This window comes from Dicentrarchus labrax, unplaced genomic scaffold (genome assembly GCF_905237075.1).
Source record: "Dicentrarchus labrax unplaced genomic scaffold, dlabrax2021, whole genome shotgun sequence".
NCBI lineage: Eukaryota > Metazoa > Chordata > Actinopteri > Moronidae > Dicentrarchus > Dicentrarchus labrax.
The window spans coordinates 2628415-2655298 of record NW_026136712.1 but is presented as its reverse complement, the minus strand read 5'-3'; the positions used below and the strand labels follow the sequence as shown (position 1 = coordinate 2655298).

The window sequence follows — 26884 nt, the reverse complement described above, 5'->3', positions numbered from 1 at the left end:
ACAGAAAGACACCATTAACAAACAGAGTCTGACACTACGTTGACTACACAGCAATGACAAAAGCAGTTTTTAGTACCAAAGGTAAAAATGTGTCCTTAGTCTAACCTCAACTGTCCAGAGATATCTCTCAAGCTACAGCACTCTTCACATTATTCTCCAGGAATGACCTGTGGCAAAAAGACAATAGTTCCCATTAACATGACTAGTCAAAGCTTTAAGGCGACTGGACACTTTTCATGGTTGCCTTTAGATTAGAGTAGAAATGAAATAAAACATTTTTGTGAACTTAATGCCATGTTCACATCAAAATCAAAGCCCTAATTACACCTGGGAATATATCCGACATGGCCTTAAAAAGGGCCTAATAAAGCAGACAAACATGGATGCCTTGTGTCAGCCAAAGTTTTTCAAGAAAAATAAATGCTGAAAGGACCAGCGTGTAGGATTTAGTAGATGTAGCGGTGAAGTGGCAGACTGCATCCTATTAAATACCGCTCGCCTTCCAAGGGTGTAAGAGAAAGTATGGTGGCTGCAATCCACACAAAACACGTGTTGTGGGTTACTGTAGAAACATGGTGGTTCAACATGGGGGCTCCATGGAAGCAGTCTGTAGATAAAGTCTCATTCTAACATAACAAAAACACAACTAGTCTTATATTCAGGTATATTCACACTAATGAAAACAAACCTATGAACATTATATTCCATTCTGACAATAGAGCCTCCTAAATGTTACATACAAATATTTCCCCCTGTACTTTCCGGGGAGCTGGTGAGGACTGGATTTACGTCATCATGAAATACTTCCCTTACATTTGCTCATTTCACTCCCAGTATACTGATAAGAATGCTTTTAGAAAAGAACAGCTCTCAGATTGACTCATCAGGGGCTGCTACTTACGTCTGGTCTCCTTCTAGCGACTTCTGGATCTCCTGAAGAACTTCTGCAAGAAAACAGAACACGATTGTAACTAAACAGTGTCCATATGTTTATATGAGACCTGTAGCAGTCACATTAGGATACAGCCTGCAGGGACTGAAACCATGCTTTGGGATGATGTTTGGTACAACAACCTGCTGATTGAGGTGTGTCTGATGACAATGGGAGCAGAAAGCTGACATACCAGTAAGGAGAGGCAGCACATGGGGCTATTACAGCTCAAGCAACACTTTAAGGGTTCAGATACAATAACATGAATTTTCTGCTTTACAGTTTGAATACGCTCTCTCTCTCTCCAGTACTCACTCTCGTCATTCAGCAAAGCATGCTCCATAACACGTCTAGCTGCACTTTCTGGAACACACAGGCAGCAGGCGGAGGACAAGTCAGTACGTTCAGCCACAAACAAAGTGTGTGTGTGTGTGTGTGTGTGTGTGTGTGTGTATAAAAACAGACAGCACAAGCACAGAGTTTAACAATGTCAAACTACTACAAACACTACATCTGGACGTGTAGTGTTCTCTCAGCCAATGGCACATGCATGTTTAAGTATGATGCTGTTTTTTGGATTTAGAGCTCCCTGAGACGTTTACCTGCATCCTCACTGTCTTGTCGGGCGTTTCTAGAGGGACAGAGAAGACTAATGAGTACAGAAAGAAATTATGATATTGCCAAAGTAAAAAATAGGAAGTGGGAGTGTGGTTACCTATGAGCTCCGTCGTGTTTTGGCCTGTGTTGGTTGGACAAGCCTGAATGGAGGGGAACCTCGACCAGACAACGAGGCTCCACCACGTGGCGGGTGGACAGAGAGAAGCGTTCAAACTCGGATGGAGAGATTAGGTAGAAGCCTGAAGGGAGACAACAGGACAAAAGTTGGTTTTCTGTACACATGTGGCTCACCAGGCCAGCATGGCAGGGATTTGCTTCTCCATTCCAACAGGGCTACCTGCTCAAAGCTGTGTCTCAACAGGCAGAGAGCCGCAATGGTTGAGAGTGAACAAAGATAGAAAAGAAAAGAAAGGGAGAAAGAAAGTTGGGTCTCATTCCCAAGGTCTATATATAATGACCTGGGAATGAGACCCAATCAACTGTCTTCAAGCTTCCAACCCAAAGGGTCTTTCCATCTTTCTTGGCTCCGATTGGCCTTTTTTCATTCAGGCCTGGTGGATTTTTTAAATGCCATTAGGAGCACTGCGATTTATTTGTAACTAATTAATGTATTTTGTTTGTATCTTAAAGGTTATCAACCTATTCTGCTCCATCCCAATTTATCAAACCATCTTCAAGAAAATAAAAAACCAAAAAGTGAACAGATTTGAGTTGTCCTTTGCGTCCATCAGAGATCAAGCAGTTTTTCAAGTTTGGGCAGTGCTGTGGTCAATCACAAAACACACAGAACTTGACAAGCACTGATTATTTTCACAGATTATCTGTCTAATTTTTTTCAGCAAATAGGATGGAAATAGTTTTTTTTATAAAAGTTACCTACTGCAGCTTTAAACTCAGCTGATTTAACTTACATTGTAACATACATGAGTTTATTTTGCTTTTTCTATATAGTATCAGAATAATATCATAGTGACCGTCTGTGTCTGTCCAGATAACAGAGGAACACATTTGTGTGTCACAGGGGCTGCTGCAACAACACTGTTGGTGAAAGATTCCTAACAGACCTCAGGATTTTAGGGTTTACAGTAGAGTAACAGCTGGTGTAAGGCCTGTAGTTGCACTGTTATCAGAGCGTCCTCACAAATATAAAATATAAATGTGTGTTTAGGCATGTCCATACCCTGGCCGTGCTTGGTGAAGACGCAGGAAGCGATGCCGCTGACGTCCTCTCGGCGGATGCAGGGGTATTGAACCTGCATCTTGACTGTGGGCAGCGACACCACGTGGAGGTCGCCCTGATTGGTCAGAACCACCAGGCCGCTCTCGCCGTAGTCCTCCGACCGGCTGCTGCCAAACCAGGCCACACCGACCCTCCGTACTCTGGAGCCGTCCGTGGCCGTCAGCTTCAACTTCATCTTGGCGCTCACCTTCGGCAGCGTGAAAACCTGTACAGGCCCCGACATGGTCAGCTCAGCACTATCTAATACCGTTTTAGTTCATTTAGAAAAATGTCTTGCTCTCTAACTAAAGGTTTCAAACTATCAGGATCTCTATAGTCTTAAATAATATCTCAATTCCATCATCATTACAACTAGTCATGTCTCTGTCCCTTTGTCATTCTCACCCGGTTCTCATACACATTTGTCATTTCTCACTTTACATTTAATCCGTTCTTTTTCATAAGGATGATTTAAGACATAAATTGAGTGAAATGTAGCCTCTATTTGGTGATACTGTAAGCACGGTTGAATTCTATTATCATTTCTGAGTTCCTCACATTGAGATGTTTTTGATCAGAGACTTTTATTTTGAAATTATGGGTTTGTTTATTGTGTATTTTGTAGTAATAAATGTGTTTGCTTTTTTCCAATTCAGTTTAGTTTCAGAGTTTACTCGTTTCAGTTGAGCGTTTAAAACAATAATATGGGGGTATTTATCTGGGGCAAGACGTTCAGAAGAGGTATTACAATACAAACACTTTGTGAAGGCAATTGATTCACAGTGATGTGAACATCCCAGATTTATGCTTATTGTGTTCATTTCCTAACTAAAAACATTCTTTTTGACTTGTTTCAGAAATTAGCCTTGTTAAGTGTTAAGATAACCGGCTATCCTGACTAGCTTGCCCTGAGATACTGTGAACAGTATTCACACAGATTCATTTACAGGGGGAAAACACTGTTCGGTTTGCCAGTGCCTGGCGCTGAAACGCTGCGGTCTGCTGACCACGCACTTGTCATGGACCGCTTTCTTCTCAGATCTGCTCAATTTCAGGCACACCAGTGTGACCAATGAAAATGTGATGGAAAAGAGACATCACTCTACAACCACATGTGCTGAGGATTCAGCTGAGTAATGATCTTTTAAGCTGATCAATGTGTGTGCTAAGGTGTGTGTGTGTGTGCGCTAAGGTGTGTGTGTGCGCGCGCGTGTGTGTGTGCGTGTGTGTGATTCTGACCTTAAACTGTTCCTCTGATATGACCAGGAGGTGGTGTGAGCCCTGCATGTCAGGTGAGCGAGCCAGGTCGTGGGCCACCTCCAAGGGCTCGGGAGAGGGAGCCCCGTGACCGTCCAGCACCACTATACCGACAACGGGAGCTCGGTGCATCAGCTGGATCTCCTTAGCTGGGGGGGGAAAAAACAAAAAGAGGAAAAGGGAGAACGTTACAAAAAAAAAGAACAGATGAAATAAAAGAGTCTACCAAGAACACTAAAAAACTGTTTCTCACCCGGCTGTGCAGTGATTGGTTCATCTGCTCTGTGCTCTACGGGAGGAAGGCGGAGCATGTATGCAAAAACACAGCCGCCGTTGGTCCCTGCCCATAGGGAGGGTGTGTTGTGTGAACCTGAGAAAATGAGATGCGTGAAAAACCTGAGGTATAGTTTGTTACGGGCTGTATTTAGTGTTTGACGGTGTAACTCACTGTCTGAGAGGAAGCTGTCGGCGAAGTACAGTGTCCGTACAAGACCGGTAAAAGAGTCATCTGAGGAGCGAGCCTCAATCTTCCTCTGGACCGGAGCCAGCTCCATCTCGGCCAGTTCGGCCTCCAGACGAGCGTTCGCCTCCTGGAGCTGCACAAAGATAGAGGGAAAAGGTGAAGACGATAGCAGGAATCTGGGGGTTCTCCCTGGTGCCAGTGGTTCACTCAATCCTGCTTCTACTGAAACCCAGTGAGCAGAAGAGCAGAGAGTTGCAGGTCTACCTTAGCAGCGTTGTTGACGTGATGTTTCCTTAGCGAGACTCTGCTGCGTCTGATTCTCCTGAAGGATTGTCGGAGGGATTTCTTTATGCTCTTCACCCTGGACAGAGGACCCTCCATGGCAAGCTGGTCACTGGGGTTTAGGGTGCACCTACAATTGGGAAAATACAGAGTTAGCACAGAGTAATAAATGCACTCGTGCACAAACACTGGCACTGTTGATGTACTAAATAACCTTAAATTCCTGTAAATGTTCCAAATAATACCAGCAGTATCACTTTAAAGGGCGGCCCAAGTTTAAACCTTCGTCAGAGTAATTATATCCTATATAGGTATACCTATATACCTGCAACTAACAATTATCAGTTCATTTGTGGATCATTTACTCAATCAATCTATTAGTTGTTTGGTACATAAAATGGTCAATAATGTTGAACAGCGTTTCCCAAAGTGACGTCCTCAAATGTCTTGTTTTGTCCACAACCCCAAGATATTCAGTTTACTGTCATAGAGGACTAAAAATAGCAGAAAATATTCTCTACTAAGAATTTTTTCTTAAGAAATTACTCAAAATAACAGATTTATTATCAAAATAGTGGGCGATTAAGTTTAGGAGCAGCTCTATTAACCCCTGCCCAAATGTCCATGAGCAATAGATCTCCAACAGTCACAGGGGTCCTGAAGCCCTGTCATTCTCATCCTGCAAGTTGGAAATCAAAGTCTTCTTTTCCTAAGTTTGTTATGAGCCTAAAAAGGTAGAAGACCACTTCTTTAGCCGACTTTGAACTGTTGTTCAACTGTTGTGCTTCTTATGACTGCTTTGGTCATTCCAGCTTGAATGTTTGTAGAAGCTGCATTTCCCTCCACATGTTACATGTCTCATTTCACTCATGCATGTAGTTATTTTTCGGTATTTTTCCTCAGGATGGGAGTCACAAGGTAAACAATACAGGCAACTCTGCCTGCATGGTGATATCAGTGCAAGTGTATAAAGTCTGCCAACACTCCAAAAGTCAAACAGCTGAGAAAAGGTTCACAGTACAATAGTCTGCCATGGACAAAGACTGTAGATATGCATGAGCGTCACCGTGTCACAATATAATGCTTCAGCAATGTTTGTCTCGGACCACTAATGTGTACTATATTTGAACCTGGGGCAATCTCTCACGTCCTTTTGCATGTGAAAAGATGTTTGTGTTTATATAGCAGTCTCCAGAGGACTGTAAGTTAGAGCTTAGAGAAGGCGGCTTGTGACAAACACTGAATCTACAAACCAGCTAAGAAAACCTGGATGGCTGTAAAAGGAATCCATTAGATGTAACTATGCAACTGCTAAAACCATGAATCAGAGAAGTCCTCGAGGGTGGAAATGTACAAATACAGCTTTACTCTCTTTCTCTGCGTCTCCTTACTTGATGAGGACGGTGTTCTTCTGTTGGTAATCGTAGAGGCCAAAGCCGTGGCTGGTGCCAAAAGCTACCAGCTTCCACTCCGAGTGCAGGGTGAGGGCGGTGACCACGGCAGGAGGCTGGCATTGGACCAGAGAAAAGGGCTGGAAGCCTGGAGGAAACAGCACCGGCTCCTCTCGAACATCCAGCCGAGTGTGGCCCTAATCAATGGGAAAACCAACGATATACTGATCAGATGACTTTAACAAGTGATGTGACAAGAAAGTAATCTACTGTAACGAGCACTGTGAGATAGTACAGCTCTCAGGGAGTGATGAGTAAAGCATTCCAATAGTTATCTTATGAGTAACGTTTTTGCAGTATCCAGTCACACTGCTCATTACCTTCCAGCGGAAGCCCTCTTGGCCCTGCAGCAGATCCACGACTTTAGCTTCCACCGTCTGCTCCGCTGCCTCATCGTTCAGTTCTAGCACCAGGATCTGGAAAGACAAACCCAAGACACAGCGGAATAATGAGTGAATAAGCAGAACAAAGCCTCTGAAAACTAATGCAGATAAGGTTGAATGAAGAACAGGAGAACAGCTCTGTCCACCACACCCTCACCCTGTACACTCTGCCATGTTTGTGTGTGTGGAGGGTTTTTGTAGTGCCATTTCAAACCAACTAATGGGAGTGAAGTTGACTATAAAAACTTCCATTATCGAGTCTACACCACACTGACTTCTCATACTTAAATTAACCCGAAAGAGAAGTGCACCCTGGCAGATAATTGAGGAAATGTCATACAAATTCAGGTTCCCTTTTCAAACTTCATCAAATGTAATTTTGGTAATGAACTACACACATTTTACTACAAACCTTTAGAGACACCTTTTGCCTTTATTTGGAGGCATATTTTCGTGAAGCATTTGCACATAATTTCCAGTTATTGAGTAAAGTTTCATGTCTTAAGATTGTTCTAGGTTTGAACCCAAATATACCAGAATTCATCTTTAAAACAATGGAGGAAAAACTTCACTTTGTCCCTCGTCCGTTTGTACATAGGCATAATGCAGATTTAGATTTTATTTGCACAATAAAAGACATCAGGCACAAACAAAAGAAAAGTAGCAAACTGTGCAGGCGAGATCTGAAAACCCCTAGAGGCTTGTGAAAGATAGTCTCACCTATAATGCAACATATCCATTCCTGTTTTTAGGAATGAGTTTAGAAGTTCACAGAATATGGAATTACTCTCCATCTTTCTGTAATCATCATCACACCCTGAGGTGGAGAGCCTATCACAGCTGTGAACATGACTTCATGCAGAGTGACACTGAGGTAGTGCTAGAGCAGTGGGGATGAATCAACTTGAGAAACCTTCAGTATGTGACCTATGTTATAAATCGCAGTCAGTGTTGACTCACCTGTCCAGCAGTGCCGGCCACAGTCAGATAGCCACTGTATTTACAGAGGTGGATCTTCTGAATGCCGAGCCTCGGGTCATCACTGTAGGGGTCAAAACAGCCAACCTGGACCAAATGTGAAAAATGCAAACCAGCAATTCAGTACTGTTCTTACCTAAAGTTAGGAGACTTATATAAACTCAACCTCCAGTGTGCTTTCTGTTATACATTTAAAAGGCTCAAGGCATAAATGACAACATCAGGGTTATTTTCTTGACTTGATAATGTTCTTCCAGGTCCTTAGAACAGATTACACCAATGCTACCACAGGCTGAGCAGTAATACTGTGAAGAGTAAACAGATCTTTATGTCTAAAATTGATGGAACGCCCATTTAAAACAAACTAGTATGTGAATCACAGCTAAGGAACAGGAGCCTTCCCACTTCACAGGATGTGGTTCAAAGCGCCAAAAAACTTGAGATTACACTTTGATTACAAAGATTTCACTTCTAACCACTTCAGTTTTGCGTGAGGTTGCCACAACAAAGGTTTCAGCACACACACACACACCTACACATACCCACACACACACACACACACACACACACACACACCTTTCTGAATGGCGGCCACTCTCCTTCAGTGCCTTGGTTCATGTTATCATTGGGGTCAGCGTCTGTGTGGAACACTCCAGCTGTGCTCAACTTATACATTGGATACAGACAGACTCCTGATGCATCCCAGAAACGCACGGTCCCATCCTCGTGCCTTCACACACAAATAAACAGGATGTTGTTAAATCTGCCCAGAAATGTTTGATGATTCCAAATTTCAAATAAACTGACCCTGTGAGCAGCAGGTCTCTCTGTGGAGGATCTGGGGCCATGTTCTGGCCTCCTGTTATTGGCCACGGCTGCACGGAGAGAGGGGAAATTAAAGTTTAACAATAATACCAACTTAATGCCATTCTGTTAAACCAAAAATGAAGGAATGTGTCCATAGTCAGGGTACAACATACCATGTATGAACAGCTTTAGAGTCACATACAAGACTCATCACAGGTGCCATTATACTGCTGACTAACATGTATATAACTTTTAAGGCTATGAATCAACCTTTAAAAGTATGTTAAAACACATGAGAATTAAAAAGATTGTTATAGCAGCAAACCACTATTTGCTATGTAAAAGCAGAGAACAAGGTCCCTTTGCTGGTATTGTTACAACAGCCTCTCTGTGCTTTGTTGGTGATTGCTGAAAGAGTGGAAAGACTAACAGACTGTTTTGGGGAGGTCAATTTTGTTTCTGTCCTGTTTGAATAAAGATAAGTAAAGTTGATTTTTGTCAATTGAATCGGGTGGGCTATAGTGCCCATTGTTTTGCTCTGAGATGCTGGTGCTCTAGGGCAATATTCAGTGGTAGGTGAATTACAGGGTCTGGTAAAAAAAAAAAATAAAAATAAAAATAAAAAATAAAAAGGAATGAAAACAGTGTTTGAAAGACATTTTGAGGAGAAAAGACAATACAGCTGGTGCTCTCACAGAGATGGCAGGAAAATATTACTACATTTTCTTCAGTCATAAGTTAATGAAGCTAGAAATGTCTTAACCTTTGAGGTAAGTAAGTAAGTAGTAATAAGTAATTACTACTTATGGACCAAATAAATTAGACTACAGACTACCTTGACTCCTGCTTATGAATCATTATTAGTTTGCCCACTTTTCATCAGCATCATCCTTCCCACTGATGTGGGATGTGAATGTGATGAATATGCAAACCAGCAATGAACACATGAACGTTTGCTACCTTTTTGGAGTAGTGTGTCTTCTGCAGGTCTCCAGCAGCAATGACTCTCTCCCACAGTTTGAGGGGGATAGCGGAGACGTGGTGGGAGCAGGTGATGGCTGAGCTGTGGAGGGGGACCAGGTACGGTGTCTGAATGACAGGCCAGCCCTCCGTTTGCAGGTCAATCACTACCAGCTCCTCCTCTACCAGGACCACCAGCGCACTGGGATCTCCTGCAGAGGGTAAGGACAGAGCGATAACAGTAGTTAGATACACTGTGTGCACTGATCTGGGATAGGCTGGTCTCACTTTTCTAGGCTTTTCAGTGTCTGAGAAAATTTGAAGGACACACTAAAACAAAGACAATTATATCAACCACTTCTTTGAAAGCAAAACCAAGAGTCGGCACATCTTCAGGCTGTTTACCCCCTCCCCAGGACAACAGTGGGAGTTCACAATGAGTATATTTACAAGCACAGAAGAAACCAGGTTACTGGGAGAAATCAGGTTACAGCAGGAAGACACACAGTTTACATGGCAGTAATGAATCCTGTACCATTTGCCATCAGGCATGTATTCTTACACCGCTGTCAAAAGCTTTCAAACTGACTTTGAGTCTCTGAAGAACATAAAACATTTCCAGCCATTTATAATCACAATTCAATATAATTCAGGCTTCCTGTAAAAAATGTGTAATATCCAAGCTCAAAATGAGATGACATCAACATTTCTAAGACATTGTAATGCTCCCTCCACAGTCTCAGAAGATATTATACAGCTGTTTCACAGGCTGAATAGTACTCCACATGACAAGTCTAATGTGTGAAATTGGCAGTGGCCTTTAGGCCGAGCAGACACTGTACGGATTAAGCAATATTTTAACCCCAAAGTGGTCACCCTTGACTAATCTTAGAATTGTGCTGAATTTCTGCAATATGTGCAGTTTGAGGGGGTTCGGTACAATCAGTGATTGGTTGTATTTCTGGCAGGTCAGAAGGTCTGATTTCCCTCAGGGCTGCTGTTAAAACATCTCAATAAACTGTATTGAGCTTGTCTTGACATGGGAGTAGTATTTTACATGTTATGGCTAAAACTGTTGTCTTGATCAAGACTTGTCATATAAAACAATCATACTGCCATCTGTAGTTCCATATTTACATTTCTTCACGACACGACCAGTCTGTTTTTTGGGGGTTTTTAAAAAATATATTTTTGGGGTTTTATTGCTTTTAAATCCATACCGACAGCTGAAGATTGACAGGAAAGGGGGGGTAGGGAGGGGGGAGGACACGCAGCAAACACAGGTCAGAATGGAACCATGTGCCGCTGCAGCAAGGACTCAGCCCGGCTGACCCCACAGCCATCCTGTTTGACTAAACTTTATTGGAATTGTCACAGGACAAATGGGGTTTGGTGCTTCTGGTCATAGTGAGCTCTACGTGGTTGCTGGTCAGCTGATCTGTACCGTGTGATCATAAAAGTTTCAGGTTCTGGCTGTGCAGAAAGTCAGATTCAAATGTGTAATGAACAAGATTAATAAAAACACACACAATCAACAAAATAAGCCAACCTCCTCAAATGTCATACATGACCTAATGCAAGCAGTGGAACCAGACAGCTTTCAATACATATTTCAGTAAGAGCCACATAAGTATCGAGGTTAGATAGTCGGTCCAATGCAAAGGCATTTAAAATTATATATTATATACTTATTGCATATAGACATAGATAAAGGCTTCATTTCTACCTGGTATTAACATGTGATCAGTATCTAGATACATTATCTGGATGATGGCTAGATGCCTTTGCATTCACACCTGGTATTAGAGTAATCAAGGGTTTTAATATGTAAATCAGCTAGGCAGGTCTGCCAGCAAAAATGACACATCTGAGGGAAAGGGAAGCAATGCCATGGACACGTCATTCATCTTTAAATCACTTTTTGCGAAGGAAGACTCGCTGCTACCTCTTGTAGTTTTCTGCTGCAGTTTAAGATAGCAGGAAGAGGCAGGGTTTGGTGACCTTTGAACTTGCAGAGCTTTTTTTCTTAAAAAGTGTGGCCATGCTGTATGCGTTCACATCTGGCTGAGATCTGATCTCAGCGCGAGCCAGACCACCGATCACAAGGTGTTCTGGGTGCATTTACACCTGCATTAACAAATGTTTGCTTTTATCCAGAAAAAAAAAAAGGAAAACTGGATCTCACTTCTTTGGAAATAATGTATATAAAGTACTTTAGTTTGGGATGGATATCGACCATAGGCCTGTCAGGCTTTGCTAAACAGCTTCTTTTCCATTATTGCGCATGAGTCAGTCATTTGCGTTGGGTGTGTGCGTTGCCTGCCTGTGTACTGCGGTCCGTCTCTGATGGCGAAGAAGTCGATGATCCTGGAGGTGAAGTCCAGAGCTACGTGCGTTTTACTGTGGATCACTGTGATACAGTGTCTGTCCCCGTAGCTGGCCCTGGGCATACCGCCACTGAACAGCAGGAACGGAGGCCTACACACACACACACACACAGTTTAGTTTAGTTTGCCCAGAGATTAATGTGTAACAATGAGTCATGTAACACATTTAGCATATGAAGTTAAACATTAAAAAGGATGAACCACTTTCACTGAGGGAGCACAGGTCACAAATGAATCTCACTGGTGAAAAAAGTGAACTTACCCCTCTTCCGTAGGTAGCTGCACTATTTTAGAAATGGCCTTGCAGGGAAAATGACCTGCAGTGACAATAACACCATCATCAGACTCCAAAAAAGGAACGAAACATTTCCTGCCTGACCGTGAATAAAAATGTCAACGCCTCTTTGTCCTCACCGTAAGGAATGTCTGATTTCTCCTCCTCCTCATTCACATCCTCTCCACCCACCATCCATCGACAGTAACTTCCATCACTGTGCGAACTGAGAATGTAGCTTCCGTCCTCTGTCCACCACACACTTTCCAGTTGCTATGGTTACAAGGAAAATACACAAGGCAAATATCAACATTTAGCATGCTGGCTATAACCAGTTTATCCAGGTGGCAGGCCTTCGTAGCAGTTACCTGTGTGGCAGGGATATGCTGGATGGCACACTGTTTCTCCACATCCCAGATCACCATGAGACCTCGCCCGTAACCGATAACAACCTGGTTTGGGTTTACTGGGTTCTCCTGTAAGGCCTCTACGTGCTCCAGATTCCTGCGGCCAATGTAGTCGTCTGGCACACTGGAGGAGACAGGAGAGTGAGGATAAACACGAGAGACACAACAGAAAGACTGGAGACAGGACATCAACCTCATTATTGATCTGTAGGCACTGAGGCAGTGAGCACAGAGCTGGTTTGTTGAGGAAAACAAAGTGATGTATTTGTATTGTGTGACAGCGGTAAGTCTAAACGATCAATACACATTTAGGTTGGTTATAGTCAAAACATTTGAAATATAGGCAACAGCAGAACGGTGCATTTCTGAGGGAAAGCAAATCTACTGAGTATTAATGTAGCTTGTGTCTGCTTTCAAGCCCCTGCCTTTGTGTTTTGTGCATCTGGTTGTAAATCCCTGACTTGTAAGTCAAACAATTTAAGGGAGACAGCATTTACCTGAACAAACTGTAAAAAGCCCAGGGATCACAAACTACAAGAGAACCCACATCTCAATCTTGGGAAAACATGTGCTCTCATGCTGCCACCGAGGTTGGAGTAATAAGGGTCCCAGACCTTCACTGGGCTCTGTACCAACAGCAACATTGCTACAAGTCTGGCCGAGGAGAGAGTGGCTGCACTCTAGCCGGCAGCTGGCTGAGACATAATAGCCTTAATTTTCCACCAGGACTTGAGGCTGAAGTTAAACTAAACTGAACTTTGGGCTCAAATACGCTTTTGACACAAGTAAAAAAAATCCCTAGTGTGGTGGACAATATGACAAGGTTAAAACATTTAATATTGTGACTGTTTACTTTAGAAGTAGTGTGTAACATCCCCAGTTAGCTGCTTTGCAGGATTGAATTAATTACTTGACTTCATTCAACTCACTACTGTGGATAAGAAACTATAGCTGCGTTTCTAACCAACACTTTTGGTATAGTACGCTTGAAACCCATACCTGCTGTAAAGCCTACCTGGACGTACCTAAACCCTCGATCTGTTATGCATTTCCACCACAGACAGTTAAATATAAGCAAGGTTGTTACCAGCGCTTCGGGGCTAACCCTCTTTGATTTTCCAGCAGTTGGGAAACAGAGATTTCTCTAAGTATTGAAAAATTGTCACAATTCTTAACTGACACACTGTTACATACACTGTACATTTACTGCCAGACAACATAACCGTTTCTTTACCCGGTCTTTGCGACGCACACAGGGACACAAGCTCGAGTGTGGGAAATTCTACATCAGAGTGCAGACAGCAAGACGACTGTGGTGGCTTCGAGTCTTTCGGACTGCAGCGTTTCTAGCTCCACCTCAACGTCCTGGTTCAGTGAGTAGGTACCTCAACAGAAGGGTAACGAAAATCCAAGACAGAATAGAGTGTTTCTGGTGGTACCATATCCCACTCCTGGTGGATTGCTGACCATAACCGCCCACTCCCGCTATGTGTGTGTCCACTTCCAGCTGTAATCTTCTTCAATTTCATTTGTTGGCTCTAGCTCATCTTTCTGGCAAACTAAATCTGGGGACCCGCAGTTTATTTTTTGCCCACCAGCTCTCACCTGCAGCAAAGTCAAAACTGCCCGCTGCTGTGCGATTTGCATTGGGTCCCACAGGATCCCCATGCAGTCGTCTAGTACCATCCACAACTTTTGACAATGGAAATGCCAAAATAACTAACTACGTTCTAATGTGTAACGAACTGAACCAAACTGCTTGGTGGAAACTGGGCTTACGTGCCGTTTTGGATTTAGTGGGTAAGTGGCGTCAGGGGCCAAAAGGCCCCCAGGTAGTCTATGACTAAGTTCTTAATGCAGGCATAAGTGATCCAAATCTGATTTGTTTGCTCATATGTGACTCAGATTTGTTTTGTTTTTTTTCAAGATAGTGTGAACAGCACAAATTACATGCAATCTGATTTTTTCAATACTAATTTGGGCCATTTTCATATGTGGTCCAAATCAGTTACAGGTCTGGTTCTTTGTAATGCAACCTCAGTGTGAACAGTCATATGAGAACTCATGTGACTTTTATGTCAGATCTATGTCATGAAGGTCACTTGAGGGCTGTGACCTATTCTCACTGAAATTGGATATGAGCTACATTCAAAAACTAATATAATCAACGTAAAAAAAAAATTCAAGAAAAGCTGATCTGAGCCATAAATCAGAATTGACCGCTAAGGCTTGCAGTGTGAATGTGTGAATGTGTAATTTGACTAATTGCTCATTTGTTTAACAGTGGCTTTTTTTTTTTTAACCTAATCTTAAGACTCTGTGGCAACCTTTAATGTATTTAACATTTTGGTTGATTTTGTGAATAACCGCCAAAATAAAGTCACTTTACACAGTTGTAGCCTTTCCACTATACAGCCCGAACTCAAGGCTTTAAACGAGGGTGATGCAGTGTGTTGGTGTGTTGTAGATGCCGACCTGTTGGCGACTTGATCGAGGCTGATGTTTCTCTCTTCCAGCTCTCTGAACCCCGGGACTTCAACTATGAAGACGTGTCCTCCTTCTGTCCCCAACAGCAGCAGCTCCCCTGAGGAGTGAGCCAGCACTGCCGTCACTCTGGTCACACTTGGAGGGGCACTGTGGAGAGGAAGAGAGGGAGGTGAGATCACTTAGTGAAACAATGGCTACATTTTCTATAAAGTAGGGCTGCAACTAACGATTACTTTGGTTATCTATCAATCTGCGACTACTTCCATAATAATTTGTTTTACGAATTGTCAGAAAAATACCCATTATAATTTCTCAGAGCCTGAGGAGATTGCACTCTGTTCTAGCCTGGAGGCTTTATTAGTCAGCTCCACCTTGAGTGATTGGAAGGTACTACCTCAGGGACTTTTGGGGGGGAAGAAAGTACAGCCCAGAAAACCACAACTGGATGAATATCATTTGGTTGAAATGTAGATAAAGGTTCCTTGAAAATGACCAGCTCATTGAGACGGGGGAAAATGTGAGCGTGTCTGTGTGTTTTACCCAGGTGGTCCAGTGAGAGTGAAGCGTCCTATCTCCAAAAGTTCAGAGAGTCCCTTGTGGGCTCTTAAAGTCCACATGTGCAGACTGTTGTCGTCCAGCAGAGTCACCAGTTCAACCTAAACAAAAGCCACAGTCAACCAGTACTGTCCAAAAGGCTATTAAACGTCCCAGCAGGGACATAGTAGCAAGCAGGCAATATGGTACCATACAAAAGACAGTGTGCTCTATGATAAACAGGTCAAGATACTTTGAAAAGTTGAACTGCTGTTGGGAGTGTGTTGTGTGTTCTCACTATACCTGGTGGGGGAGGAAGTGCACCTGTGTGACGGCAGCATTCTCATCATGTAGACCCATGAACTCCACACCTGGAGCTCCATACCTGACCACTGGTCAAGGACACACTGGATTTGTGATAGACAGTCCTATCAAACATACTCACAACAAATGGTGAAGACATCGGCTCTCGGTTGGTTTTTTGGGGCGTATTCTTTTAGCAGATTTTGTCATTTCGCTAATTTAATGCGAGAATGAGAGCTCGGCTCAGCGACAGACACCGAACCAAATGAGTGGGAGGAGAAAGAGCTGTTTCACATCAAACTCTGTGAATTAAGGTTTTATTTTTACCAGTTTGATGACAGGGAATACAACACCAACCAAGTCCCGACTCCGGGGACACCGAAGACGGGACAGGAGTGAGAGGGAGGTTGGGTGAGTTCTGATGAGTTAACATGGCATTTAAGCTGGTCTCGGTTAAAAAGAGAAACATAAATTCAGAATTTGCACGGTTGTATTGTTGTGTTTAAAACAGAAAATAGGTGTTGGAGATTATTTTGTTTATTAAAGCTGAGCAAGCTTGTGGCACATAGTAAACTTGCCACTAATTTCCCAGCTGAAACTATGACAATACATCAAACATCTTTAAACCTAAAGATGGCTGGCTAACCTGCTAATGTGATTTTGTCATACAGGCCCCAGGCTGACAGTGAGCAGGGAGTCTGTCCATCATTGTGGGGAACAGACATCTCCCACACCAAGTGTCAATGAGCAAACCACTGAAGCAGCTCTAGGGATGCTGCTGTGTATCTGACCCCGACTGCACTGTGGAGGAAGAAGAACAACAGTAGGGACCATTAAAATCTATGGAGATTGATTGAAGTGTCACATTATTAAATCATTTGTGTGCTACATGAAAATAACAGAAGCTGCTCTGTTCTTTGACTTAGTCTGAAGCATTCTGTGCGTTGACAGATTTCCCTTTATCTGCGCTCTCTTGCTGTTCTATCCCTGAACAATATGCTGCATTGTATGAATGGATTATCCTAATGAGAGAAGGTACTGTGGTTATAAAATTCAGTGTGTGTCTCTGTGTCAGTGGGGAGAGCGTACCGACTGGCTCTGCTTCACTGTCAATGAGCAGAATTGTGTGAAAGGCTCCAGCGACAGACTCCACTGTCTGAAAATGCCAGGCGATGTTGAGCAACAGCGTGGGAAAATGAAAATACCTGAACCAGGTGTCTGTATGAACGGCAGACAAGGATTTAGCAGCGTCACAGAACCGTCATTAGAACCGCCTGCCTCAAGTTCAAACACGCCGCTCGGATTCCTCCCAGACAACAGCTTCTACAAATACTACAGTATTTACACACAGGTAGAGTGAAGGATACAGTTTGATGGCCCCGGAGCGGGTGCCGATGGCCAGCAGCTGCAGGGTGGGACTGTAGCTGAGAGCGCTGGGCTGGTGGGGGAATCCATGCTCAACTGTCTGCAGGAGACAAGAGGACAGACAGGGGGAGGGTGAGACTGAGCTGTGACAGCAGAGACAATGACAGGATAGACACATGAGACCGCAGAAAAACACCCTGCAGATAACAGCAGAAACAAGAAATAGGACGGATGACAGATAAACTTAAAACCTGCTGTCTCAAACTCGCACTTGAGCGGCATGTCTAGTACCAATCATTCCTCCATTTCTCAGACAAAAATCTACAAAATATAATTATAGTATCCTTTTTTATTTCTGAGGTAGGGTATAAATCAGAACAATGCATATTTCCTTTTCTTTGTAAAAATTAAACGGTCATCTCATAATGTAACTGTCTCGCAATAAATCTTTACATTCCCATCTTTATACTATGACAATTGTTCTAAAATTAAATTGCACTATATCACCTTATTTCCTGTATTGCAATATATTGAATAGCAACCCCTGTTGGAATACGTATTGTATGAACAGATTCTTGCCCATACACAGCCCTAGTTATAACTCCGCTATGTTTTGAACTTATACACAACTGGTGCAACAGGCTGCAGATGGATAAAACTCTCTCTCTCTGTGTGTGTGTGTGTGTGTGTGTGTGTGTGTGTGTGTGTGTGTGTGTGTGTGTGTGTGTGTGTGTGTGTGTGTGTGTGTGTGTGTGTGTGTGTGTGTGTGTGTGTGTGTGTGCGCATAGTAGGGCTGCACAATGCAAGTGCAACATCCAAACCGTTCCAAATTTGCCCTAGTTTACAAATCCGTTCCAGATGTCAGAGAATGTTTGTTTGGCACAGACCCCAACAAATGTAACATGACTGTAATAGTTTTTTCAGTTAAAATAAAAACTGATGCAAAAATGATCTTTCCCACTAATCCTGAACCATATCGCAATATCTGTCAAAGCCATATTGTGCAGCCCTAATGCATATACTCTTTGTCAGACTTATAAAGTCCTGTGTAAAGCCTGATTTCCACTCACACAGTAAACACCATAAACTGATGTAAACACACTTATAAGCACATGTTGGTATATCAGTACCTCTGCAGGATACACCAGTCTTTATACCGGTCAATAAAGAAAACCCACTGTCACACTGACATGGTTCTCCAACGGGGCAGGAGCTGCTGTCATTTTACATTAGCGTTAGCCACAGCTGGGTCTATTTATAGCTTCGGAATGATCATTAATTCATCACATGATCATCAATGATTTAGTTTATAGCACGAAAATTCAAACTAACTTTGCAAAGTTTTTTTTTTTTTTTACAATAAAAAAGGCCAAAATAAAAACCACATGCAATAATATATTGCAGAGAGAAAAAAAACACAAATGAACACACAATCCAAAAATTACACATAGCCATACACATCTAGTGAGATTAGTTAACAACCTTTATTTTTCCATCTCTACCTCATAACAGAGGTAGCTTGCTCTTGAAAACTGTGTGTTACGTATTATGTGTGTATGCATTATTTATACATTTGGCCCCTGGATTGAGCAGTACTAGTAACTAGGGCTGTCCCCTAATTAGTCGAGCCACTTTTCATTAGTTGGACAGTTGCAAAAAACAAAAACAACGTCAAACAGGGAGCTGCACCTTGTCACCAGGACCAAAGAATCAGGGGACTGTTGCAACACAGACCTTTTTTCTTGTAACACAGGGAATCTGGTACGCTGTTATGCTAACTGTACTAGCTGCGGCCACTAGCTAGTTAGTGGTCCTATTAGCTATCTGTACCAGGACTGGGAGCTTGAAGGACAGGGGGAGTTCAAACACTACCAGGAGCAGGGGACCCAGTGGGGAATGCTACCAATGAGCGGGGCCAGTACAGGTACAGCTCAAAAAATTACAATATCGTTTCTTGTAATTTTGATGATTATGGCTTACAGATAATGAAAACCCAAAACTCAGTGTCTCAGAAAATTAGAATATTACATAAGATCAATAAAAAAAAATAATAAAAAAAAATAAAAAAAAATGTCAGGCTTCTGGAACGTATGCTCATTTCTATGCACTCAATACTTGGTTGGGCCTCCTTCTGCATGAATTACTGCATCAAAAAGAGGACATTGGACCACTGAGCAACAGTCCAGTCCTTTTTCTCCTCAGCCCAGGTAAGACGCTTCTGACGTTGTCTCCGGTTCAGGAGTGGCTTGACTTGATGCGCTGACTCCAGCCTCTCAAGGCTGCGGTTATCCCTGTTGCTGGTGCACCTTTTCCTACCACACTTTTTCCTTCCACTTTACTCTCTATGAATATGTTTGGATACAGCACTCTGAACAACCAGCTTCTTTAGCAATGACCTTATGTGGCTTTCCCTCCTTATGGAGGGTGTCAAGTCAGCAGTCCTCCCCATGATTGTGTACTGACCCAGACTTAGCAGTGTTTGCTGTATTGATTGTATTGATTTTGGAGCGGCGGCCCGCCACTGTTAAATTTCTGCCGCCACGGTATCAGAAATGGGGCAGACGCACAATGTAGTCCCGGTTGCCTTTTAAATGATCCTGCCGACATAATGCACCCCCGCTGGCTGCCACTCACATTGCAATTTAACAACAAGTAGAACTATTCAGAGGTTATTGGGGCTGTCCACTTCAACTCCACATACTGTTGTGTTGATGGAGCTTATTGTCAAAACGTCAAAACATCTGGAAACATTAAAACGGTAAATATATTTGTTTGTGTTGCAGTGAAGTGTCAGTTCTGTTTCATACGTAAAATGTTTGCCAGCGTGACGGGGGAGACGTGCCTGCCCCCACTGCTAAAAAAAATCCTAGAGGAAACACTGCTTAGAGACCGTTTAAAGGCTCAGGAAACCTTTGCAGGTGTTTTGAGTTAATTAGCCGATTAGGGTGTGACACCATCAGTTTCCAATATTGAACTTTTTCACAATATTCAAATTTTTAAGTTTGGGGTTTTCATTATCTGTAAGTCATAATCATCAAAATTACAAGAAACACAGACTTGAAATATTTCACTCTGTGTAATCAATCTATATAATATGAGTTTCACTTTCTGAAATGATTGACAAAAAATATTGAACTTTTTCACAATATTCAAATTTTTTGAGCTGTACCTGTATGTGCGACAGAACTGGAGCGTGGTGGACTAACGAAGGCCAGCTGATTTACAGCAGCTCCAAGCAGGACTCTGGGCATAAAGAAGCATTAAACAGAGGAAGAGGAGCGAGTTTGTAGCGAGTTAGTTAAAAGTAACTGTTAAAGTTATCGATCAGCCATCACTGAGTCCACGAATATTTGTTTTTGTGAAGTTATTTATTCCGTGTTATGAACAACAATGATGTTAAACTGTGCAGCAATAAATGAACTAAATGTTCAGTCTCCTTGCTGGTTGTTCTGACAGATTCATATTCAACTGTCAATAATATACATTTAAATAATTCTAATTAAACGTGGACTACTAGTCAACTATAAAATCTAATAGTAACAGTGCTGAACATCAAAGTTTGCTCATGGTAGAGTACTGGATCTGGTCTAGCACATTAGAAAAGCTCTCCTTCTTTTTGACTAGTGACTGTAGAGTATATAAACAGGATGCATTAAATGATTTATATTTAGCATGCTTGTCATGAAGATACTTTTCTGTAAATCATCATTCAAATGAAACACACTATGTCCAATTCTATTTAGACAAAAGTGATAAAGCTGTGCACTTTTCTGGTAACGGTAAATTAAAATGGTAAATATACTTGTATAGCGCCTTTCTAGTCTTCCGACCACTCAAAAGAGCTTTTACACTACGTGTCACATTCACCCTTTCACACACATTCACTCAGTGCAAAGTCCATCAAACAGAAACTAATTCATTCATACACATTCACAAACCGATGCACAGCATCAGGAGCAATTCAGGGTTCAGTATCTTGCTCAAGGATACTTTGACATGTGGCAGGAGGAGGCGGGAATTGAACCAATAACCTTCTTATTGGTGGATGTCCCGCTCTACCTCTGCCTCTGAGCCACAGCCGCCTCACTGCACTGCAAATGCACCACACATAGTGGAACAGTTCAGGAAAAAGTATGCTAACATCAGGAAGCAGTTTTTTGGTTGTTTAACGCACTTAAATGGTCAACATTCCTTTCCAGGAAACAATTGAGGCCTATTGAACTTTCGGATGAGTCCGCTGATGCGATTTATTTCTTGTCCTGTCTGCCAGCTGTTGTTTTGTGTCAGGGTTCACTTGCCTTGTTGAACTGGAAAAGCTCCTGTTTGACTCGATCCCTCTGGGACTCCTGGCCGTGTCGCCTGAACCTCTTCATCCTGACTCAGCACCGGCGTGGAGCCTGCGGGCCCACTGACACGCTGCGGGGAGAAAAGAGATGGCATGAGGGAAGAAGAGGGGAGAGAAAGGCGGTGACCCTCCAGGGTTGTGTCGTAGTAGGCACTCATTGCCATCATGTTTTTACACTGATTTTGAAGTCTTTTTCCTTGAAGAGGTTTGCAAGATTGTGGATCGGGAGTTCACATGCTTGTGTTGGTTAATTTCTCTTTTTTAAATCGGCACACAGATTAAGCGCTTTCCTATTTTCTTCCCTGTTAAAACTGGGGTCAGGAATGACTTCAACAGTACGAGAGAGCTAAATGCAATTGGTAACATAATTGTGATGGCAACTTTACTTACATTGGTTGCCAGTGTCTGCACTGATTTTTTCAATTCTTTTACTTGTTTTTAAAGCACTTCATGGTTTTGGCCCGTCATATACGTCACACATGTTCACAGTGCAGGAGTGTGGAGGATTTAAAACCCACCTCTTCTGTCTGGCTTTTGAGTAAGAATATGACAATTTTATGTTACTGTATTCACTTATGGCATCCTATTTTGTTGTACATTGTTTTTCTATTTAATCTGTTATTTTCATCTCATCTATTTTATCTAGTTTCTAATCTAACTTTTATTTCACACAAACCTTTATTATTATAGCTGTTAAATCCATTTCATTGTATTTTATAGTCATGTTATCGTTGTTTTGCCTTCAATATATTTCATCAAGTTTTTATTTCACTCTATTAAGGTTTACACATGTTCTGTCTTATTATGGGCTTGTCAGTCATCTGTGAAGCACTCTGAAGTGCAACCTGTATGAAAGGTGCTATACAAATAAAGTTTGACTGAGATTCTTTTCACACAAAAACAGTCAATAAAAATGACCCCCTTAATGTCTTCAGCTTGCTAGACCAATGGTTCCCAACCTGGGGGTCACCAAAACTTCAAGGGTGGTCGCAAGGACTTCTTGATTTTAAAAAGGGGTTTAAGAAAACTTAATATAAAACACATGGGCTATATCTCATCATTTCTGTGAAGAAAATGAAATGCAACTGTTATATTTAAATTTTAGATTATTTTTTAAGATCTAACCTTTGAAGACCTGAACACAAGCTATTTTCACAGAGCCTAACAAAAAGACAGGACTTAAATAGTCCGGTTAAGTATGTATGATTGATTTAATATATAAAACAATACACAATACAGAGAGAGAATTGTATAAAAAAAAAGTTCCTAAAAATATGTCTGATCAATAGTCACAGGAAATAATGTGCTCAAACTTCCTGTAGTTATTGTGTTCACTGTACACTTTCAGTTGTTCTCTACTGTTATTGTTATACCTTGAATATAATATGAAATATCCATAAAATACACCACACGAGAAAAAAAAGGTAATCCGTCAAAAAGCTAAAGTGAGAGCCAATAGTGATGAACAAACTACTAACTTTTACATTGGAGTTTAGGATGATGCCTCGAGTGTTGCACTTAGAGCTGACTTGGGACAGTCCTGTCTGTAAGTATGTGCCTGCCTCAGTGCTCATAGGAAAGTGGGACCACAGCCTGGACTCCATGGAGCCTCAGGTAGCTCACTGTGTGTTTCCTCTAACAAGACTGATGATGAGAGAAAGGAATTCTACAGGCGGAGTCCGGTACTTCATCCCTTGTCATCAGTGCACGCACGCACGCACGCACGCGTACCCCCGCTGCCAAAAACAAAAGATAACGGCCAGAGGTCGATCAGGCACAACTAAGAAACCATTGTTTGGTTGCCACAAGGCACGCACACACACATACAGGTGCAGGTGCACACACACGGTCAGCCATCGCGATGAAATCACCTGTCACACACACGGGCGGTTTCCATAGAGGCCACTTCAGAGAAGGATAAGGAAGAAGACAATGAAAAGTATTCTTTCTTTAAGCAAGACATAGGAAGTGACTGAGCGCTGTAAAACACAACTTTTGATCAGTGGTAAAGTTGTGGGCTCCACGTTGTACACAGACTGACTCGCTAAGCTCCATCACGTGAAGGAAAGGTTCAACCACAGAGCAGCAGAAAGGCCTCTGAGCCTCAGTGTCTGTGCACTCTGAGGCCGGGCTCCGTCACTCACTGACACTCAGCTATGCAGCAGAAAGCAGCTCAGAGCACAGCGTTTCAGACAGAGGGACAGGAAAACTCATAACTGCAGTCAGACATATGATCCAGAGTGTCACAAGTTCGTGACAAAGGCCTGCAGCGTGAGTCACGGTTTTCCGTCTGAACTGGCTCGTTTTCCTGGGTCCAAATGGAGACATAGTTCTGGTATTACCCTCATATCAGCAGTGCTGCCTTGACTCACTGCCGGGCTGCGTCATACATTTCCAACTCCAGCTTCCCCAAAGAAACAGTCAACACTACAGCTCGGGGCTCAGTACTCACTGCTCTCAAACTCTTATGAGGGCAGACGGAGCTGCTCAACTAGACACACTTTACCTTTCTCTCCTGGTGAATGTTTGTTGCATCACTCTTGGCTGTAATGGTACAATGTGTTTATGAGTGTATACACATGTAGCTTTCAATATGTTGGACTTAGCATTAAATGTTTAATTCTTGTTACCACAATACACCTGCACACTGCTAGTTTGTTTGTTTGTTTGTTCAACCTTCATCAGGTATTAAGTAGGTACCTTCATTTAATATTCTATTTCTAAATTGTTACAAATGAATGAATGCAGCCAAACTTTCTCAGTACAATTTTTAAAAAACATTCATTTTTGATGTACTAAGACCATGATGCACCTGACAGTAGTAAATACATTGAAAAATACATTGTCTTGTTTGACATCAATAATGCTGGTTACTAAACCTCAGTATTTTTTTTGGTACTGACAAACTGACAAAGGCTTGCTCCCATTCATACGCTCACAAGTTAGACATTTATAGATTCAAATCAAAACTGACAATTTTAGGGCTTTGTTATATGAGACAGATTTCAACATTTGGCATCTTTTTTTTTTTAAAAGAACCAGTGTGTAGGATTTAGTGACAGTGATGAGACTGCAGCCAATTGAAACCCCTGGACTCAACCAAGCGTGCAGGAGAAACTACAGTGGCTACCCTACATAGAACCAGTGTTTGGTTTGTCTGTTTTGGGTTACTGTAGGAACACGGTGGTTCAACATAGTGGACTCCATAGAAGAGGACCCGCTCCCTCTGTAGATAAAAACAGCTCATTGAAAACAACGATTATTTTATTTTTAGGTAATTATACACTAATGAACATAACTTTGTATATTACTTGCATATATTTAAATTATATTATTTCTGACAATAAATCCTCCTTAATGTTACACACATACAAAAAAAGTTTTCATTTTGCCATTTTTGAAGAGAGGACATATTTGTTTAAGCCTTGAGCTCCCAAACAGGGTTTCCAATGAAATCGTTGATTGACAGCTAAGAGTCAGTGTTGCTAGGACAAACAGCTTCTGTGATGCCCCATTGATTCACAGCATAACTTGCTAACATTAGCAGTGATTACATTACTCCATTATTAATCACGGAGCAAAGTATGGAGGTCATCGACAGGGTTAAAAGGTGAAGTCAGTGAGTCTGCAGTTCAAACCAACTAATGATTACTTTCATTATCCATTCATCTGCCAGTTATTTTCTCCATTAATTGTTGCACAGCACAGGTTATTAGGGCCTAAGCTGATGTAAATGGTAAATGGACCTGTACTTATATAGCGCCTTTCTAGTCTTCCAACCACTTAAAGCACTTTTACACTACATGCCACATTCACCCTTTCACACACATTCACTCAGTGATGGCAAACGGCTCATCACAAACAGAAACTCATTAACTCATTCACACTCATTGATGTTGTCAAATGTCTGATAATAATTTTGAAGACAAGGAAATGTTCACATTTGAGAAGCTTGAACAAGAGAATTTTTGTTGATGATTGTAAAAAACAAAAAACATTTTAATAATAATTAGCACACCGGTGAAAAGAAACAATATATATTATATTGGACTTTAAAAGAGAACATTTCAGAACACAAACAACACTATCATTTAGACTGCTGAGACTATGAGGGATGTTAGAACTCTCACTGGTAAAATAAACACAAGTGGAGGTTCATCAACAAGTAACTTGCTTGTTATTGCAGCAGGTTACAAACTTGTAGTCCTTGTAGATACCGTGTGTGTGTGTGTGTGTGTGTGTGTGTGTGTGTGTGTGTGTGTGTGTGTGTGTGTGTGTGTGTGTGTGTGTGTGTGTGTGTGTGTGAGAGAGTGAGAGAGAGAGAGAGAGAGTGTCCCAGGAGAAGCAGCGGAGCAGAAAGAGGGAGCTCAGAGCCGTAAGCTCTGCTGACAATGGCAGGGTGGGAGGTCTGCTTCACAAGCACAACGGCTTCTACGGGCTACGGGAGGAATCTGCTGATGGAAAACCAGAAGAAGGATACAACCCTCACGCATGCACACGTGTAAACACTGACGCAACAACCTGCATGGAAAGCTTGGGTAAAAAACAGCCATCACCACATGCTACGTTGTCAGGTCAGGTGGGAGTTTCTCTCTGCAGACATCTTAATCCCACGGCTGTTTCTCTCCAACCGGATTAATTGTGGCCTTTCAAGTAACCTGACAGACATTAGAGTGCAAATTACCCGTTCATTAAACGCACTCAAGTGTTATTTCTACAGCAGCTACTTATCAAGGGCCGAAGCTGGGATTGAACATCACAATTATGTGAGCTGCAGTGATGTTTAAGGCTGTAAATTCAGACAGCTAGATTAACCTCCTCCTCTTCTCCCGCTCCAAATCGTGTACAGTCTGGCTTTGGCCACGAACAAACAACCCAATGTTCAACAAGCTGAGCAGACAAGGCAACAACTCAGCAGTTGTTAATGATCACCATACAACAATTTCTATGGAAGAGGTGTCTTTTTTATCCTCTCCGAGACACGGAGTTTCATCAGAGGACAGGTCACAGAGCATTAGTAGGCAGGAGAGGAGCAGGAAGTAGACCTGTGTTTTGCTCAAGGACACATGGACAGGGATGGACATACTTGCTGTGTGACTTGGCTTGCTTTAGGAAATGATCTACTAATCATCTGAGCAGCGTTGTTCATCTTAACCTCAGTGCTGACGGCACTGGCTGAAATGTGTCTGTGTGGCTGCTACTGTCTGACAATCAAACACTGGCAGTTGTTGAGATCTGCTGTCAAACTCCTGCTCAGACTCAGAGCACTGTTTAGTAATAACTTATGGATTTTGCAGCTTGCACCATTTTATTTGAGTGTCCTTGATTTTAGACAACATGTAATGGATAAAGAGGGTGATGTTCTGTGTTGTTTTTTGTTCAGAAAAGGCTTGGCTGGCTTTACCAGACAGATATGAATGTGCTATAGATCCT

The 26884-nt window shown here is 42.2% G+C and overlaps 1 protein-coding gene across 5 annotated transcripts in view; it reads right to left on the bottom strand.

The window, feature by feature from the left end:
- llgl2 (LLGL scribble cell polarity complex component 2) overlaps positions 1–26884 on the bottom strand; it is a 34714-nt gene that overhangs the window by 1811 nt on the left and 6019 nt on the right. Inside the window, exons 2-26 of one of the 5 annotated variants that reach the window (XM_051416763.1) lie at positions 21401–21522; positions 17109–17202; positions 15742–15823; positions 15445–15560; positions 14893–15051; positions 12379–12541; positions 12151–12283; positions 11999–12053; positions 11673–11827; positions 9350–9561; positions 8390–8457; positions 8159–8312; positions 7565–7669; positions 6542–6637; positions 6162–6358; positions 4753–4900; positions 4474–4621; positions 4279–4395; positions 4008–4174; positions 2730–2994; positions 1647–1788; positions 1534–1562; positions 1247–1294; positions 902–944; positions 106–167 (exon numbers count right to left, since the gene is read on the bottom strand). In XM_051416763.1, coding sequence (XP_051272723.1) covers positions 128–167; positions 902–944; positions 1247–1294; positions 1534–1562; positions 1647–1788; positions 2730–2994; positions 4008–4174; positions 4279–4395; positions 4474–4621; positions 4753–4900; positions 6162–6358; positions 6542–6637; positions 7565–7669; positions 8159–8312; positions 8390–8457; positions 9350–9561; positions 11673–11827; positions 11999–12053; positions 12151–12283; positions 12379–12541; positions 14893–15051; positions 15445–15560; positions 15742–15823; positions 17109–17202; positions 21401–21479 — 3015 coding nt within the window. In that variant the 5' untranslated portion in view covers positions 21480–21522 and the 3' untranslated portion in view covers positions 106–127. Of the gene's footprint in view, positions 1–105; positions 168–901; positions 945–1246; positions 1295–1533; positions 1563–1646; positions 1789–2729; positions 2995–4007; positions 4175–4278; positions 4396–4473; positions 4622–4752; positions 4901–6161; positions 6359–6541; positions 6638–7564; positions 7670–8158; positions 8313–8389; positions 8458–9349; positions 9562–11672; positions 11828–11998; positions 12054–12150; positions 12284–12378; positions 12542–14892; positions 15052–15444; positions 15561–15741; positions 15824–17108; positions 17207–21400; positions 21523–26884 lie in introns of all 5 variants that reach the window. The other 4 variants (XM_051416764.1, XM_051416765.1, XM_051416767.1 and 1 more) reach the window with 4 other exon arrangements.